Source organism: Pituophis catenifer, unplaced genomic scaffold (genome assembly GCF_029215685.1).
Source record: "Pituophis catenifer annectens isolate HBS135680 unplaced genomic scaffold, rPitCat1.0.hap2 SCAF_2, whole genome shotgun sequence".
NCBI classification, from domain to species: domain Eukaryota; kingdom Metazoa; phylum Chordata; class Lepidosauria; order Squamata; family Colubridae; genus Pituophis; species Pituophis catenifer.
In genome coordinates this window covers 161555105-161572275 of record NW_027256882.1, presented here as the reverse complement: position 1 = coordinate 161572275, position 17171 = coordinate 161555105, and the positions used below count along the sequence as shown (strand labels likewise).

The 17171-nt window shown below is 40.1% G+C and overlaps 1 protein-coding gene across 1 annotated transcript in view; it reads left to right on the top strand.

Annotated features, from left to right (window-relative positions):
• The window catches only part of LOC139312821 (cyclic AMP-dependent transcription factor ATF-7), a 122817-nt gene extending 105959 nt beyond the window's left edge, over nucleotides 1–16858 (top strand). The window contains exons 5-12 of the mRNA XM_070937940.1: nucleotides 4429–4563; nucleotides 6319–6476; nucleotides 7169–7268; nucleotides 8678–8791; nucleotides 10305–10457; nucleotides 12311–12508; nucleotides 14321–14429; nucleotides 15458–16858. Of these exons, the coding sequence (XP_070794041.1) occupies nucleotides 4429–4563; nucleotides 6319–6476; nucleotides 7169–7268; nucleotides 8678–8791; nucleotides 10305–10457; nucleotides 12311–12508; nucleotides 14321–14429; nucleotides 15458–15675 (1185 nt within the window). The 3' untranslated portion in view covers nucleotides 15676–16858. The remainder of the gene's footprint in view (nucleotides 1–4428; nucleotides 4564–6318; nucleotides 6477–7168; nucleotides 7269–8677; nucleotides 8792–10304; nucleotides 10458–12310; nucleotides 12509–14320; nucleotides 14430–15457) is intronic.
• Nucleotides 16859–17171: the final 313 nt, after the last annotated feature.

Sequence of the window (17171 nt, the reverse complement as noted above, 5' to 3'; positions counted from 1 at the left end):
AATCTGTTTTGCTTTCTGAAGATCAGCCAAGATCTGCTGGACGCTGCCACCTGCTATAACACTCCATCTTAGGCATTTGTTTGATTTAAGATGAGATCTAAAGGAGAGGAAAAAATTGTATTGCTTCAGTGCTGCTTTGTATCCCAGCCATAGCTAAAGTCAGATTTTATAGAACCCACTGTTAGTACACTAATGAAAGAAATGTTGAAAAATAGATTTCATGAATTCATATTTTGAAATGAGAGTTTTTCCCAAAGCATTGGAAGGGGATGCTTGGCTTAGAACACATATATCTATATTTTATTTTTCATACTTTTCTTTATTAAATCATCTGTATCTTATTCTGCTCTTGGAAGAGGTATCCGAACGCTGCTTGCGTGAGTTTGCACTTTCCCTCCTTCTTTCTCTAATAAACCTTAAAGCAGGGAGCATTCAAATGAATTATTTATTAAATAAGAATTTAAAATAGGATTAGGCCAGCCAGAACAAGACACTAAGCAACCCTTGATCTCTTTATATCTCATATTATGCTTTTTAATATAAATAAACCGCCACAGGTCTCTTAATGAAATCCTTATCTTGCCTGCTAAATTGCTGCCTTGCTGTTCCCACTGAGCCATGCCTTTATGTCTGTCTGGGTTCCTTGTCTTTTAAAAATTGTGTGGCGGCCTGGAATCTTAATTTTTGCTTTTAATTTGAAGGTTTTTTTTTTTATAGCCAAACACTTTATGTGTTTAGACCACCCATGGTCCTATTGATGGACTTTTTAAAATAGCTACCGCTGCGGCTCTTAATTTGGTGGAGTTTGTCTCCCCTTCCTCCTAGTTAAAATATATGACTCAGCCTTAATATTTCTAACCTTCTGCAAGAGCCTGCAGCAGTTCCAAGCCTGGCTAGTTTCATGCAGGCTGAAGGAATTACTCCTCCAAGAATAGAGCTGCCTGGATTGTTAATTCCAGCTGGTTTCCTATTTAGAAAACTTGGCGGATTTTGCCCGCCACATTCATGGGATACTTTAAACGCTTGGCTAAATCGAGTCCAGTTGCTGGTGGTAGTTTTACTGTGCGGATGTATGTAAATTGATAGGGGAGGGAGGGTGTTGCTTCTTCTTCTGGGTAGTTCCAGCTAAGAGATGTTGATGATCTTTATGGTTGAAAAAGATTGGGGTATTTCCAGACGGATGGGTGACTCATCTCCTGGGTCAAGGCGAGTCATATGGAGAAGCTCCATATTCATTCACTCATCAGTGCTGAGACCTCTTTTTTAAACCCTGCTGCAGGCCCAGTCCTTGTTTTTAGTCTGTATGGCATATGAAAAGGGTGGATGGCACCTCCATTTTATCTTACAGCAACCCAATAAAGTAGTTTCTTCTGAAAGATAGTAGCCAGGTCAGCTGTTTGTCGGATACCTGCTGTTTCTCACAGAGAACTTGATGCTTCCTGGTGGATGTTTTCAGCAATGATTCGTCTTCTGAATGATTCCCTAATTATGTTTTCTGCATATCCTCAGCCTAAAAATGCTGACTGGGGATTCTGGATGCTTTGGAAGCTCCACTTCTTTAAAGTGAGCAATTTAACAGCTTTAAAAAAATTGGAGACGCTCCAGTTCTTGAAACTTGGTTTCAAATTACCTCATTAAGTTGGTAGATGAGCAGAACTGAGGGATCCTCCTTCAAGAGGGGTTAAATGTGACCCTCCTATTGCTAAACCTCATATGAGATTGGATTCATGCTCTATTTTTAAGATATGACATTCATGGTTTCTCAGGAGTGACTAGAAATTAAGAAGCTTGTAATTACTTACAGATGTATTAGCCTGGTTCTTAAGGTAATTAATGTTAATAACTGACTTTGAGCTTCAGTATTTTGGACACCCATTTGGGTGTCATCATCCACGGTGATGGCCATTTTCTTTTATTCCTACAGAATTTTTTCAGTTACAGGATTAGTAAAGCAAATGGGAAAGTTCAGTGGTAGAACATGTGTTTTGCATGCAAACCATCAAAATCTGAATGCTTGGAATCTATCAGTTTTTCAGAAAGTTAAAAGGCATTATCTAGCAGCCTTAGGGAAAAGCTCCCCTTGAATAGTGGGAAAACACTTAAAGTTATAATTTTTCTCTAAGATGATTGCCTCTGGTTATAATAGGAGTGTATCTCCCAGAATTACTAGCCAAAATTATTTATAGCCCCAATATCTCTAGAGCAGTGGCCCCCAACTTTTTGGGAACCAGGGACCGGTTCCATGAAGAAAGGATTTTCCACAGACTGGAGGCGGAGTAGTTTTGCATCCCACGGTTGGGGCTTCGTTTGTTTGTGCGGCCCAGTTGCTGGCATGCCACGGATCAGTATTGGTCCACGGATTGGGAGTTAGTGATCCCTGCTCTAGAGGGTACCTTGTTAGAGAGGATTGAACTGGAATATACTGGGCCTGTGTTAAACAAATAAAAAGCTAAAGGAGAAACAACCAGGAGATGGCAAAGTCTGACATTCAGCATGTAATATGACAGTTTGTGTAGGCGATGACCAGGCTGAGCCAGAGGGAGGGGTTAAGCATGTCATCAGTCTGGAGTCCCATCACGCCCACAAGAGATCTAAAACCAGCCCTCCTTGAATTCCGTGGACTCTTATCTACTGCCCATTTGCTTTGACCGTTAGTAGTTCAGATTCTTGTTTAGAGATGGCATGGAATAAACTTCTACTGATTTGAACAACCCTGTTTCCTAATTTCTTGCACCTAACGGTGTGTATTACAGCATAGAAGAAGGTTCTAAAGAAACATTTAATTGACGATTATGCATAAGAAATAGCCAGCAGAAGACCAAAGAGGTGGCAAGTAGCAGATTGCTAACAAAGAACAGGGGATGCCTTATTTTGTTTCCCCCAAAATAAGACATCTCCTGATAATAAGCCCAATTGGGCTTTTGAGCACAGGGCAATAAGACCAAGCGCTTATTTCAGGGTTCAAAAAATATAAAACAGGGTCTTATTTTCAGGGAAACACAGTAATTAATCGTTACCCTGGTTGCCCCTGTTGGTTTTCTTTGGTAGCCACTAAAAGAAATTTTCTGCTTTTCATCGAAAAGTAGCTTTTTCGTGCCGACTGGCCTTTTCCCCTCCCAGCAGCTCATTATACCTTCTTTTATCACCTTAGCAAACTCCATCAAAGGCCTTGAGGAGGTATTAGGCCGCTTTTGATTGCTTCAAGACTAGTTAATGTGCTATTTCTCTTTCTGCTTTGATGTGCATGGTGCCATTTCTTCCTGCTGTACTACAACCCAGAGATCTACGAGCATAGCAGGCTGTTGTTCACAAAAATTGGAAAAGGCCACGCTGAGCTGTTGAAATGAAAATAGGTGGTCTGGCAATATGCCAGGCTCAGGCATATGGTTGGGTTTTATTACAATGGCCTGGTCATAGGTTTGTAATAACTTACATGGCTCTCTCGTTGGCTTTTGATAAATCAAGCAGTAATTCAAAAGTGACTTATATAGCGGATTCCAGCACTTCTGTGAATGAGTGGGAGGGGGGGTTTGTGACCTGCAGGCCCTCCAGCTTTATTTTTATATTCGCAAAGTTTTACAAGAAAAAAAGGGTTGCCTGTATAGTGTTATGTACACGATCTTCAGAATGCTGCCTTTCTGGTTTAATAAGGTTTTAGGGTCTGACCAATTTAAGACAGACATCTAACTGACGTTCATGCAAAGAAGAGTAGCAGGTGTCCTTGGTGGGGGCAAACTGCTGTTTGCATAATCTGCGCTCCACTGTTTCAGCCCAGGGACCCCACTGTAAGAGCATTCTCAATGGCAGTCTTTAATAAATACATCGCATGGAAAAGCCCAGCGCATGTATTCTGGAGAGAGAGAGAGAGAAGTTCCCTGATGATAGCCTCCAGCATGATCCCGAAAGCTTGGAAGAATAAACCTTTGGTCCCGGTGACCGACTCAGATTGGACCCTGCAGTCTTTAGTATTTCTGGTTCTCCAGCTTTTCTGGACCAAAAAGCCATATTAGCGTCAGAAAACCAGGATAACTGAGCAGAGATGGCACAATGGTAAGAGTGCAGTACTGCAGGCTACTTCTGCTGACTGCCGGCTGCCTGCAGTTTGGCAGTTCAAATCTCACCAGGCTCAAGGTTGACTCAGCCTTCCATCCTTCTGAGGTGGGTAAAATGAGGACCCAGATTATTGGGGGCAATAGGCTGACTCTGTAAACCCCCTTAAGAGAGGGCTGTAAAGCACTGTGAAGCAGTATATAAGTCTAAGTGCTATTGCTATTGCTGTTAGAAGTGCCACGAGCATGGGTAGTGCCACAAGCATGTTTCTAGGCTTTTCTAACTATGTTCGTGGATGGTGGGCATGCAGAAACCTGCAAACACATCGCAGTAGCTTTGGGCACTATGTGCTAAAATATATATTTTATGTTTCCACAGTGTTCTGGTCCTCTCGATATGTCTCTTCCCTCTACCCCGGACGTCAAAATCAAAGAGGAAGAGCCTGTCGAAGTGGATTCTTCTCCTCCAGACAGCCCAGTAGGGAGCCCACAGTCACCACAGCCTAAGGAGAAGGTGAGCTTTCAGGAAAGGTAGTCCTCGAGTTGAGCCCAAAATTTATGTTGCTAAGTGAGATATTCGAGAAAGTGAATTTTGGCCCATTGCATGATTTTTCTTGCCGCATTTGTTAAGTGAATTGCCGCAGTTGTTAAATTAGTAAAACCGTTGTTAAGTGAATCTGGCTTTCCCATTGATTTTTGCTTGCCAGAAGGTCACAAAAGGGGAAATAAAATGACTCAGGGACACTGCCAAGGGCCAAGGCCCTAGTGGCTCAGCAGACTGATACCATTGTGATTAACACCAGCTGTCCGCAATTACTGTAAGTTCGAATCTCCCCAGGCTCAAGGTTGACTCAGCCTTCCATCCTTTCTAAGGTAGGTAAATTGAGGACCCAGTTTGTGGGGGCAATAAGCTGACTTTGTATAAATATACAAAAGTATGAAGGCTATTGCTTAACGCATTGTAAGCCGCCCTGAGTCTCCGGAGAAGGGCGGCATATAAATCAAATTAAAAAGAAAAAAAAAACTGCAACCGTCATGAATATGAACCAGTTGTCAAGTATCCGATTGTAAATCGCATGACCATGGGGATGCTGCAACGGTCAAAAGTGTGAAAAACAGTCATAAGTCGCTTTTTTCAGTGCCTTTGTAACTTCGAACAGTCACAAAATGAACTGCTGTAAATCGAGAACTACTTGCATTATTTTAATCTGCTTTTAATGGCTTTTGCTCATTCTGAAAAAGATGCCCTCTGTATAAAAACAAAAGCAAAATTAGCTCTCTTATTATTTCTGATAATAGTAACATAGAGGCAAGAGATTCAGAAGTATTAGTTAGTTTAATCCTACAAATACGAGTTTACTGCTGGACTTGCTACCCATTTTCCGATTCTTTGGACATGCCAGGAGTAAGAACTGGCAGTTCCATGCCAGGGACAGATGCATGAAAACTGCTGAAATAATTTAAATTATCACCACCCCAGTGTCTTTCTCTATGCAGTCCTTTCTTGGCTTCATGTCTGCTGGCAACTCCACGTTCCTAGCGATGGATCTCAACCAAATCATAAAGCAGGAAAGAACTCAGAAGAATGAAATGAAATTTATGGGCACGTGGCTTATTCCTGCTCTTGAAGTTCTTGCTCCTAGAGAAAAGCACTGGGATTGGATTTGAATTTTAATGAACATCTTTTTGAATTCCAAATAGCTCTTATATTTCCCTCGGAGTTCCAATTGCCTATTATCATCTACCAATATGCCTGCAGATCACATTAATCTATGTTTTCCGTACTATTGCACTACTTCGTGAGGTATATTAAATCCCACCCTATTTTTTGGTGCGACGCTACTAAATGCTATAAATAAATAAATCTGTTCAACTCATTTCTTAAATCAAGCAATCCTTGTAATAATTATCCTGATCATGATGAAACTGAGTGTTGTAGATTCCTGGCTTGAGAAGATGTGGACTTTTTGCCTTTTGATAAAATTGGGATTTTTGAAACTACATTCATGCGATATTTATAGACCTCAGGCCTATCAGATATTTGGAGTTAGCAGGGTGTTATTTGGTCTGCCTTAAGAAAGAGGAGTGTTTTTTGTTTTTTGTTTTGTTTTTTTTTCATGCCCTGTTTCTATGTTTCCATCAATAATAATCAGTAATATGATAAATAATGTAATTAGGTAATCAATAAGATAATAAAGCAAAAATTAATAGCATTACGCAAGGAGGGTGGTGGTGGGAATCTGGCATTGACTGTCTGTATTTCTCTTAGGAGAGTGCTTCAAAACCTATTATAATTTCTACGCCTACACCAACTATTGTACGTCCTGGATCTCTGCCACTGCACTTGGGATATGACCCCCTACATCCAACTCTTCCTTCTCCAACCTCGGTCATCACCCAGGCACCACCTTCCAACAGACAGCTCGGGTAAATAGAAACTTTAAGGGAAGAGAAAGCATCCTAAATTCAGTCCTAAAATTGAGCATTTCATCAGATAGCATTTTCTCCTGAAGTGTTCCGGTATCAAATTTTATGGAGTATGGAAGAGGAATATATAATTATCCAAAAATAGTCACGAAGGAAGGAAACATGCCCTGAGATATGGTTTCATCAGTTAGATTTTGAGATTGATTGGGAGAAGAAGCTGGCTTTAGTTACAGATGGTCCTTGCCACAGTCGCCTGCCACATTTAGCAACCACTCACATTCGTGACGGGGATGAAAAAGTAACTTGGTGACCAGTCCTCATATTTACAACCTTTACAGGTCTGTAATGGAAAAGAAAATTGAAGTAAGATCATAAAATCATGAAGTTTCGCTTAGCAACCACTTCACTTAGTGACCGGGTTGCTGAATGAGAAGTACTGTATTGGTTTAGAACCAACTGTGGCTTTGTGATCCATGTTTACTCTGTCAATTTAGTTAGCAGTTAAAAAGTTAGATTAAGAAAATAGTTTGTTGTCCATTGGTTAGAGCACCATGGAGAATTTGGAGAAGGGATGGGTTCCACGAATCAAAGAGAATCACATGCAACCAGGATTTGCTGAGAGAGTTCACTTCCCTGCCAAATGGACTGAAGTTTGTTTGACACGTTTTCTTTTTGCTTAAAATCTTTTCCAGGTCTCCTACCAGTTCTGTACCACTTGTCATGCACCTTGTGAATGGACAGACTATGCCGGTCCTTCCTGGCCCACCCGTTCAGATGCCTTCTGTCATATCGGTAATGAAAGCTTCCAGCATGGCTGATTTTGATAAAGGAAGGGACAGCTTTTTCCCTTTGCAGAGCATATGGGGCACTTTAATTTGCAAAAATTGACATCTCCCTCTACTTCTCTGCATGAGATAAGCCTATGTTGGAGTAGAGGACATAGGGGTGGTGAGAGCCACTGCCTGTGAGGGTAGCCGTGCCTGCCAACCAAGTCATTGGTCAGGAAGGCTCAGGCTGAATCCTTGTATGAACAGATGGCTGGCCCTGTTGGTTCTGGGGCTGGGAATGGCAGGCTTTCTGATTAGCTAGCTTTGTGCTTGAAACCATTCAAGCTTGCAGAGAACATGTCGGCTTTTCCAAGCCAGGAAAAACTCCCTCCCTGGCCTCTTCGGGGCATGAAATGGTTATTTAGCTTTTATTTCTGCATATGGATTTGACAAACATGAGTACCTTCTGGTGCATCTTGTATTATTTCTGATGTTGCATGCAAATCAAGTGTCTGCTTCTTTGTGCGGTAAATTTTCACTGACTTTTAAGTGTTCAGAAAGTTTCTGCCACATTGGAAATAGATCGACTCCAATAAATTGGAACGGCTAATTTGTTAGGATAGCAGAAGACATCTCTCTATGTACCTAGTGGGGAGGTTTGCAAATGACTGCCTTTTCTCCAGGATGTATCAGTAATACTCTTATGAATTCTACTTAGCTTACCCAGCATCTTCCCTCTCCAATTGCTCTGAAAGTGAACAATATCATAAAATGAGGGGGAAAATTGCAAAGAACCTTACAGAGGATAACAAATCGGTCAGAAGTTTTCCTCCTTATGATAAAAATATAATTCTGAGTCTGCCCTCCCTCTAAAAATTTCAGGCATCTGCACTTCGTTTCTGACTTATTTTTGTCCCTTCCACAAAATATAATAAAAATATGTTATCTGAAAGATGACAATAGCCTTGAATATTGCTCAGTGTTGTGTTCCTGTCCCCTCTAATTCAAAACTAACGGTTTAATCATTTTAGCCTGATTGATCTCCAAATGCCTTTGTTCTAAAACAATTCTGTGGGCCTAGTTATCTGGAGCCATAATCTTCCTTATGATCGGCAGATTGCCAACAATCTCCAATTTCAAGATACGAATTGTTTGAGAGCTAGCATTATGTTACAGTTTTTAGGCGACTGTTGAGAAATTGCACACAAATACCTAAAATCAAATAAGGATATTTGGGACAATCATTAAAAAAAAAAGAGGATTTGGCTGTTGTAGCCAAATGGAATGGTTCAGAGAAAGTGAAAATTTGTGGGTTTCATGCAAACACCAATGGTGAGATTTTTGTGAGGCTTTTTTTTCCCCTTTTCGGTGTGTTCTAAGTAAAAAAAGAAAACCTGAGATGCTTCTTTTTCCTCCTCCTCCTCCAATATATAGCTGGCAAGGCCGATGCCTATGGTGCCAAACATTCCTGGTATTCCTGGTCCCCCGATTATCAGCAGTGGCTCAATTTCACCATCAGGCCTTCCAGGACACTCTGAAGCTAAAATGGTGAGCTCCTGATTCTATTTCGTGGTTCACAAGATGGCTCCTTTTAAAGAATCGAATGAGAGAGATGTATGCACCAAGATGCATTGCAGATTTCAAAAACATTTTTTCTATCATTCTAGTCTTGAAAGCATGGCAGGTTGGGATATTATTCTGGGAGTTGAAATCCACACAATTTTTAAAAGAGTCCAAGATTGAGAAAACACCGCTTTAAAGAAACTTCATCTTGTAAAAATGTTTTAGGTTGTTGTATCATTTTTCAGAAGTCAGGCTTAGTCCCCTTTGCCATCACCACTTGCACAATTTACAGACTTGAAGTACTACTAGATCCAAAACTGCTAAAGCTCACAGTGGTTTTTTTCCCCCTCTTGAATTGTATTCCCATGCCAAATACAATAAAATTGCTTTTGAAATTCCCTGTTGGGTTCAAAAGCAACTTGGTGTATGGCAGCCTTCCCCAACCTGGAGCTTTCCAGACATGTTGGAATTACAAACCCCTAAATTCCCATCCATGGAGGCTGATATATGGCAGTAGAAGAGGAGGTATTCAGCCAAACCCACTGTAAAATCCTTTTTAGCATATAAAACTGATGCAGAGTTCTTTGAATTCTGGCTTGGGATTACAAAGAGTATAGCCACAAAAGTGTAGACATGTCCAAATACAGCATATTAAGAGTAGATATTAACTTACATCTGAGCAAATATCGCACAAATGTAAGAAAAACAGTTCCTCTACTTCTTCAGGCTAGACATCCTTTACACCAACAGAATGTTTTATTCTATCTTACAGGCATAAACTCTTGGTAGTTTTATAAGCTCTCTCTTTTAACTGTCTTCCATTTGACCAAATTATTTTGAGACTAACACATACATTCCTTGGAAGGAAAACGAAGTAAAATGTAATAAAAAACTCAATGTTTTAGTAGAAAAATTCCAGCTGTCTGAACATTTTATGGTGACTTATTTCTTAATTGTATGGGAAAGGAAGAATTCTTGTTTAAACATTCCACATTAATGAGAGCTTCTCCTCCAAAAAAAAAGAGAGATTTTTCAGATTTCCTTAGCGAAAAGAATTCCCAGTCACATGTGAAGTTTTTACATCCATTAATCCAGGTTTTTATTTTTCTTCTAGGAACATAAATGTGAACCTCTAGTTAACAGCATGTCAGGTTTACTGCCCCTTGTCTTCAACAGACTGCCACTTTTTAGCAAACTCCAAGTATGTGTTTAAAACATCAACAATAGCAATATCACTTAGACTTATATATCGCTTCATAGTGTTTTATCAGCCCTCTCTAAGCGGTTTACAGAGTCGGCACATTACCCCCAACAATCTGGGCCCTCATGTTACCGACCTCGGAAGGATGGAAGACTGAGTCAACCTTGAGTCGGTCAGGATTGAACTCCTGGCTGTGAGCAGAATCAGCTTGCAATACTGCATTTCAACCACTGTGCCATCTCAACAAGGAGGAAGTTGGGCTTCTCCTAGTGTTTGTTTTGTCTTCATCCCATGCAGAGGCTAAAAGCCAGCCTGACGCAAGGAATTACTTCCTCACTGAACGGCAGCAGCATGATGGTGGGATCAGCGAGCACAATGGTGACTTCCCATCCTGAACAGGGTCAGATACTTATCCAGCACCCTGATGCACCTTCTCCAGCCCAGCCACAGGTTGGTTAAGTGCCAAATTGGATTAAGTAAGGATTCAGGAAACAGAAGTGAGACTACAATACATCTCATCCTTCCTCAGCTGGCAGGCTCATCAGCCAAAGGAAAGAGCCCAAATTTAGGAAAGCTGCTGTGGAAATTTGTAAGGGTGCTTGCTAGATCGTATGATACTTAATTAAAACCCAACAGCTATTATTTGGAGCCAGAGTTTTATATAAAATAAAAATGTACTGGTCCTTGTGAAGAAAAGGGGAATGGGGAACTTCTAAGTAGGGACTTGAGCTAACTATGGTATTAGAGAGAGCATGATGGCATCATTTGCTATGGTATTTATTCATATTTTTAAAGAACAAATACGAATTTAAGATTTTGAACCATTATAAAAACAAGAATGATCTGATAATTATGTGATGAGTGTATATCAGGGGCTAATGAACCCTCTTATACAATAATGTAATCATTTCTGGAGAAGGGAAGGAAAACCGTCATCAGCTTTCAGCAGTCTTTTAGTTATCTGGAAATAAATACTTTGTTTTGGATTTCTCTCTTCCCTTATGTTCCTGTACATCTTTCTATAGTCTTTCCCCATTTCCTTAGAGAACCAACTCTCCTTTTCGCAGTTTCTGAAAAACTACTTTAGAACAAACTTCAAATTTTGCAAATGAAAATAAGCTTGAAAATTCAGTATGTTGTTTTTCCTTGTTGCCAAATTACAGTTTTCTAGTTGCAGGATGTGCCAGGTTTAAGGCACTCGGTTTCTAATTCCCTGGGCAGGTGGGTAGACTAGGGTGAGCCTCCATTGCTTCTGCCAGCATTGCTACCAGATGTTTATCACTGAGATACAACAGCAATGGGGACAGAGTCAGAAACAGAGAAGCAGTATTTACAAATCTTCTCTCCCTCTGTCTCTCTTCCTATCTTAATTACTTGAGTTTAAATGCACCCCATTTGGTCCTGCCAGCTTACCAAATGCCAGCCTTCCATCACAATTACCACCTGCTCTGTCAGTTAGAGCTTCCAGAAGTTTACTGTCCATATGTTGCCTGACTGACAGCGAGTATAGAGAAGTGGAAACTGTCTGTCTAATTATAGAGCCCATTTGGGGAGGCTGAGCTAAGGTGGGAACCTGCAAATTTGTTTTTGCTTTTGGCAGTTATTTCCATTTGGCTACTTAAAAATAAAAAGAATTTCAGTGACTATTACAGTGTTGCCTTTACCACACAAGCATCTCGTTGCAAAAATAATGCTTGAACAGGCACAAGGGAAAAGAGGAGGGTTTTTTAAAAAATTAAATTGATAAAAGGGTGCAAAGTCAAATAATGGCTGAATATTCCAAGTTGCCTGCAGATAAATGCAATAGACATCCATGCGTCTTGCACATCTATTTTACAGAGAGACTATTGGGAACCAGACAAATCAGAGGAAAATGTTATTTATTGTTTGTTCATTAAAAGATTACAGGTGTTACTTTTTATTCTCAGACAAAATATCAGAACAGTTTACAGAAAAATATCACGCAAAATATAATAAAAGCAATCAAGAATAAGAAAAGCAAACATTAAACAGTAAAGTAGCATTTGAGAGCATTAGGGCAGTATTAATAGTCCCCAAAATTGCTTGGATGAGTTCTTTGGTCCATGTATGACTGCTGAGTTCTTAATACAAGGTGGGCTTCTTCAGATAATTGCTGAATTGCAATTTCCAGCAGTTCTAGTGGGCATGAGTAGTGGCAAGAGATGCTGGGAGGTGTAGTTTAATAACAACGGAAAGCCACAGGTTCCTCCTCTTTTTCTTTGAACAATCTGCCCCATCTTCTGTCTGAATAGCCTGCCCATCTATTTGTCCTTCATCCTCAGGTTTCCCCAGCTCAACCCACACCAAGTACAGGTGGCCGACGGAGACGCACAGCAGATGAAGATCCAGACGAACGCAGGCAGCGTTTCTTGGAGCGGAACCGCGCTGCCGCCTCCCGCTGCCGCCAGAAACGCAAGCTCTGGGTGTCGTCCTTGGAAAAGAAAGCAGAAGAGCTCACCACACAGAACATCCATCTAAGTGTAAGCAGGCTTGCCAACATGCCTACAGTATGATAAATGTACCCTTAATATCGTATCTATCCTTGCTTTATTTTCAAGACCATCATCCTCCAGGGTAGTGTGAGATCTATTGTTCATAAATTTGTTCCTAGCCAATATAATCTGAAATTATGGGATCCGAATGTAGTGTGGAGGTGATTTTTATACTCTGAGACCTTTATTACTTATCTTTGAAGATCCTGGCGTGCAGTAGGTATTCTTGGTCTTGGCTGTCTACCATCTGGAGGAGCTTTCCTTGCCAAGGAAGGGGGGGTGGGGAGATTTGAGGTCTCTGTGAAAGAATGCGTTCTACTAACACACGTTTTCTCAGATTATAGTTCCCTTGGTTAAATTATAGCTCCTTGTTGGAATGAGCATTTTGTGGAACAGACATTAGGGCCTCGGTCATTTTTATTTCTTGTTACTTGTCAGTGTGGACTTCTTCAGAAAATCTTACCACTCAATTCCAATCTTATTGCAGCAGTTCTTTTTACTCCCCCTTTGACAAGGATAATTGATAGCCCTCTTCTTCTTCTTTTTTTTTTTTTGTTCCCATCATCTATACATTTAATACGTTATTATCAATATATTGTTGTCATTTCAAAATATCCTGATATATGAAACTTTCTGTTATTCTTATGAGTAAGAAAGACATTTTAACTTTTGTGTGGTCTCGATGCATAAAGGGAACCTTTTCATGCTTTCCATCTGCCTCTTAACATTGGAAGCTTAGCTTCTTCTCCTGTCTGCTGTGGTACCTTGGCCTGATTTTTGATATATTGCTGGGGCTAGATTGTGAGCCAAGCTATTTGCGCTGCTATGAATTTTTGGCTTTGGTTTTTTACTACCATGTTGCTTAACTTATCCTGAAGCTTAATTAAAGTTTCCCGCCTTTGAGGAAAAAGAATTGAGCCTTCTGGTTCTTGGACCTCAGCCAACAGGGGTAGTTCTGTCTTTGAGGGAGAAACTGAAGTTCAGTGTAATCTCCCCTTCAGTGGTAATAATAAGAATGTTAATACACTTGAGTTATTTCCACATGTGCCCTTGATATGGTGTTCCCACCTTTTTTGAGAGACTTACACAAGGAATGCAACTAAGCAAGCCTACCATGAAGTATAAGCAGCTTCAATTCCAGTATTAAAACAGGCTGCTACCTGCATTCCCTATAAGCAGCCTCTGTCTGCTAGAAACCAAAAATAACTCCAGCACTCCGTGAAGCTAGTATGCTAATAAAAGTAAACCTGGAAGATGCACTAGTTTTGCCTTTGTGATTTTTCAGCACCATTTTTTGTAAAACCCTTCCAAGGTACTTTGCATCAGCCCTATTGCTTCCACTTTATATTTCATTGGTGGAAAAGATTTGAAACTACTGCCTGAGTGAGTGTGTGTTTGTGTACAAATGCACAAGTGCATTATGTTTAGCCTGACTTATCTCAAAAGATTTTCAGAATTAAAACATGTTTTATTTCAAGGTTTCTTAGATTAGAATCTCCTTGTTCACTACCAGGTTTCCATATTGGCTTTTTCAAAGATATCCCAATAGCAAAAGACACAATTTAGGCATAGGTTTGAGCCACAGCAGTTTTAATGCTAAAAAAGGGGGCATGATGAATGAAGCATTCCCTAAGCTACGCAATGAGTAAAAGATGCTGGCTGAAACCCATCATCTGTAAATTCCTTCATATTTATGTTGTACCTCTGATTGTTCTCTCACTGTTTCAAATGAACACTTAGCAAGATTCAAGATTGGATGTTGAACCAACGCAATGAGATTAAATGTTTCCTTTCTCATAGAACGAAGTTACATTATTAAGGAATGAAGTTGCGCAACTCAAACAACTATTGTTGGCTCACAAGGACTGCCCTGTCACTGCATTACAGAAGAAAACACAAGGTTATCTTGGTAAGCAGAATCAGGCAGGGCAAATGGGGTCAAATGCAGGGGTCCTTGGTGCTCTATGAATTTGGTTGTTTTCTTGTAGCACTGATGATGTCACCTAGTTTGGGGTAATGACACGTCTGCAAAAAAGCAACCAAGCTCAGAGAAGGACCCCAATTTCAACCCTGAGTTACAAATACTCTCCTTTATCAAAATCAAATACAGATTTTAGGATTTCAGCGTTTTATGAAGTAGCATTTTGGAATCAGTTAAGATTTTAAAAAAGCATTCTATAATTGAATATTACAAGGACACCAACTCTGACCTAAGCTATTCTAAAACTGCTGGGGATAGAATTCTCAGTACCCCAGTTATTATGGCTAGTTCTTCCTTTGGATGATGGATGGGTTAGTCCATATTATCTCAAGAACACCCAGTTGAAAAAGGTTCTACACATTTGCAGCTATAGGACAAACCCTATTTTCCCCCAAAGGCTGATTTTTCCCCCCACTGCTGTAAAACTGTATTTTTTTTTCTTTTTCCTCTTCAATTCTGGAAGTTCACATTATAAGCCTTAGCTGTAGGGAAAGAAATTCAATTGGCATCTCTAAATAAGGCCAATCAAATTCTTCTCAGTTATGCACATTCAGTTTTATTATTGAGATATGTGGCTGATTTTTTTTTTTAATCAAAGAAACCATAATCGGCTGACTCCACACAACAATAAACTATGGTTTACCAAATACAGTGGCTGGATTCACATAATATGCTGGGTAAAATGAAAATTCTATGATAATGTGTTCTGTGTATCCAACACAAGATTATACAGATACTTTTGATTAGCATCAGAATGAGTTGTATTTTCAGGCTTGTTAAACCTGTATTAAAACTGAATTTTTGTACAGAGAATATTGTGGCCAAAAAAGAGCAACTCATTTGAGAAAATGAGTAAGAACTGGCAGAATAGTTGCTGAAGCATGTTCTGTAGAAGTCTGTAAAGCCAAGTCCAATCACTAATGCCATTTTCTTTTTCCCTTTTCTTGAAAAATCAGAAAGCCCCAAAGAGAGTTCTGAGCCCACCGGTTCTCCAGCTCCTGTCATCCAGCACAGTTCGGTGACTGCATCTCCCAATGGGCTGAACGTCCGCTCTGCAGCTGAAGCTGTTGCCACTTCAGTCCTCACTCAGATGGCCAACCAAAGGACAGAACTGAACGTGCCCATACAGTCACATGTCATTATGGCACCGCAGTCCCAGTCTGCTGGCAGATGATGTCGCCAATTGCATGACATAGAACTAACCAATGAACTGCAGCCAGAGAGACTGATCATAACTAAGCCCCTTGTTCAAAATGGGGTGGATACAGTTTTTGTTTTGTTCATTTGTTTTATTCTTTTGATTTCTTAAAAATGAGTGAAGGGCAGCTATGGAGCTTCTAACAAAGTATATCTCACATAGGTCCTGGCCTCAAACATCTATCATAGGGCCATCATCTTTCCAAAGGGTGACTTTGGAATAAGTCATTTTGCCATACTTTAGAGACCATTTCTGATCCTATCTAGAATCAACCATTTGGATAGCCTTATACAGTGTGATCTTAAATGGTTAAAGTTCAGGTAACATTGCGCTAACACTAAGCCTCCCTTAGTTTGGTTCCTCGTGGTGCTTCCTTGTCTTGGCTACTGTAGCAAGAGAAAGCAGTTCTTGGGAGGTGCTGTGATGTTTTGCTGGTGCTGGCCATTTTTGTGGAAAACTTTAGCATCCCGACCGTTTTTGTAGCATATCCATCAACATGGTACCTGACCTTCCATTCTACACTTTCACACAGGATTCCAGCTCACGGCTCTGAAGATGGTAAGCTCCATAATTTGGTCGGTTTGAACTGTTCAAATTGTTTTGTGAAGAGAGTAAGAAACCCTCACTATTAGCTGCTGCAACTGATGGGTGATTTTGCTGTTCTGGAAGAGAAAATGGCAGGCCTGCTGTATGCATTGTAGATCACATAATTTGTACTATGCATATTATCAGGGATACCTTTTTGGTCATGTTGTTATCTAATACAGACTTTAATTTTTGTAGTTCAAGACGAAAGCCATCAAAACACAATGGGAATTCTTTGGTTTTTAAGTTACCAGGTGGGAAGAGCTAAGGCGTATTTCAATAACGGGAAGGAAGAACATTCACAAGGGCATCTCTTACTGTGTCTAGGAAAAAAAATAGAATGATTTATGTCAGTGTTTCTCAATCTTCACAATTTTAAAATGTATGGACTTCTAGGTTGACAGGGGAATTCTGGGAGTTGATGTCCAGACATCTTAAAGTTGCCAAGGTTGAGAAACAGTGATTTATACCTTTAGAATCTGAGTAGTTGCAGAATCATTCATAAGCATTACATTAGCAGGTTCAAAGTTACACAGTGCTAAGCTGCAGGATGTAACTAAACAAAATTGTTTGGGGACAACGTCAGAGTTAGCTCAATGGAAGGAAACAGGAAAAATTATCTCTGTTTGCAAATGCTAAAGATTCAATACTCTTATAAGCCATGTTCATTTCAAAAGCTAAGCTGACATGTTTAACGCAGTGAGCTTTTCGATTGTGGCCTTAAATCATGGACTATTTCAAAGACAAGTAGATGGGGGCATACATTCCAAATTGCTTCCCCTCTTAACTTTTTTTTTTTTTTGGTCAAAGGTTTTCCATCCTATTTTTCCTTCAGATGATGTCACCTATTGCTTTTTTCCATCTGTCTCTTCCAAAATAAATACCGA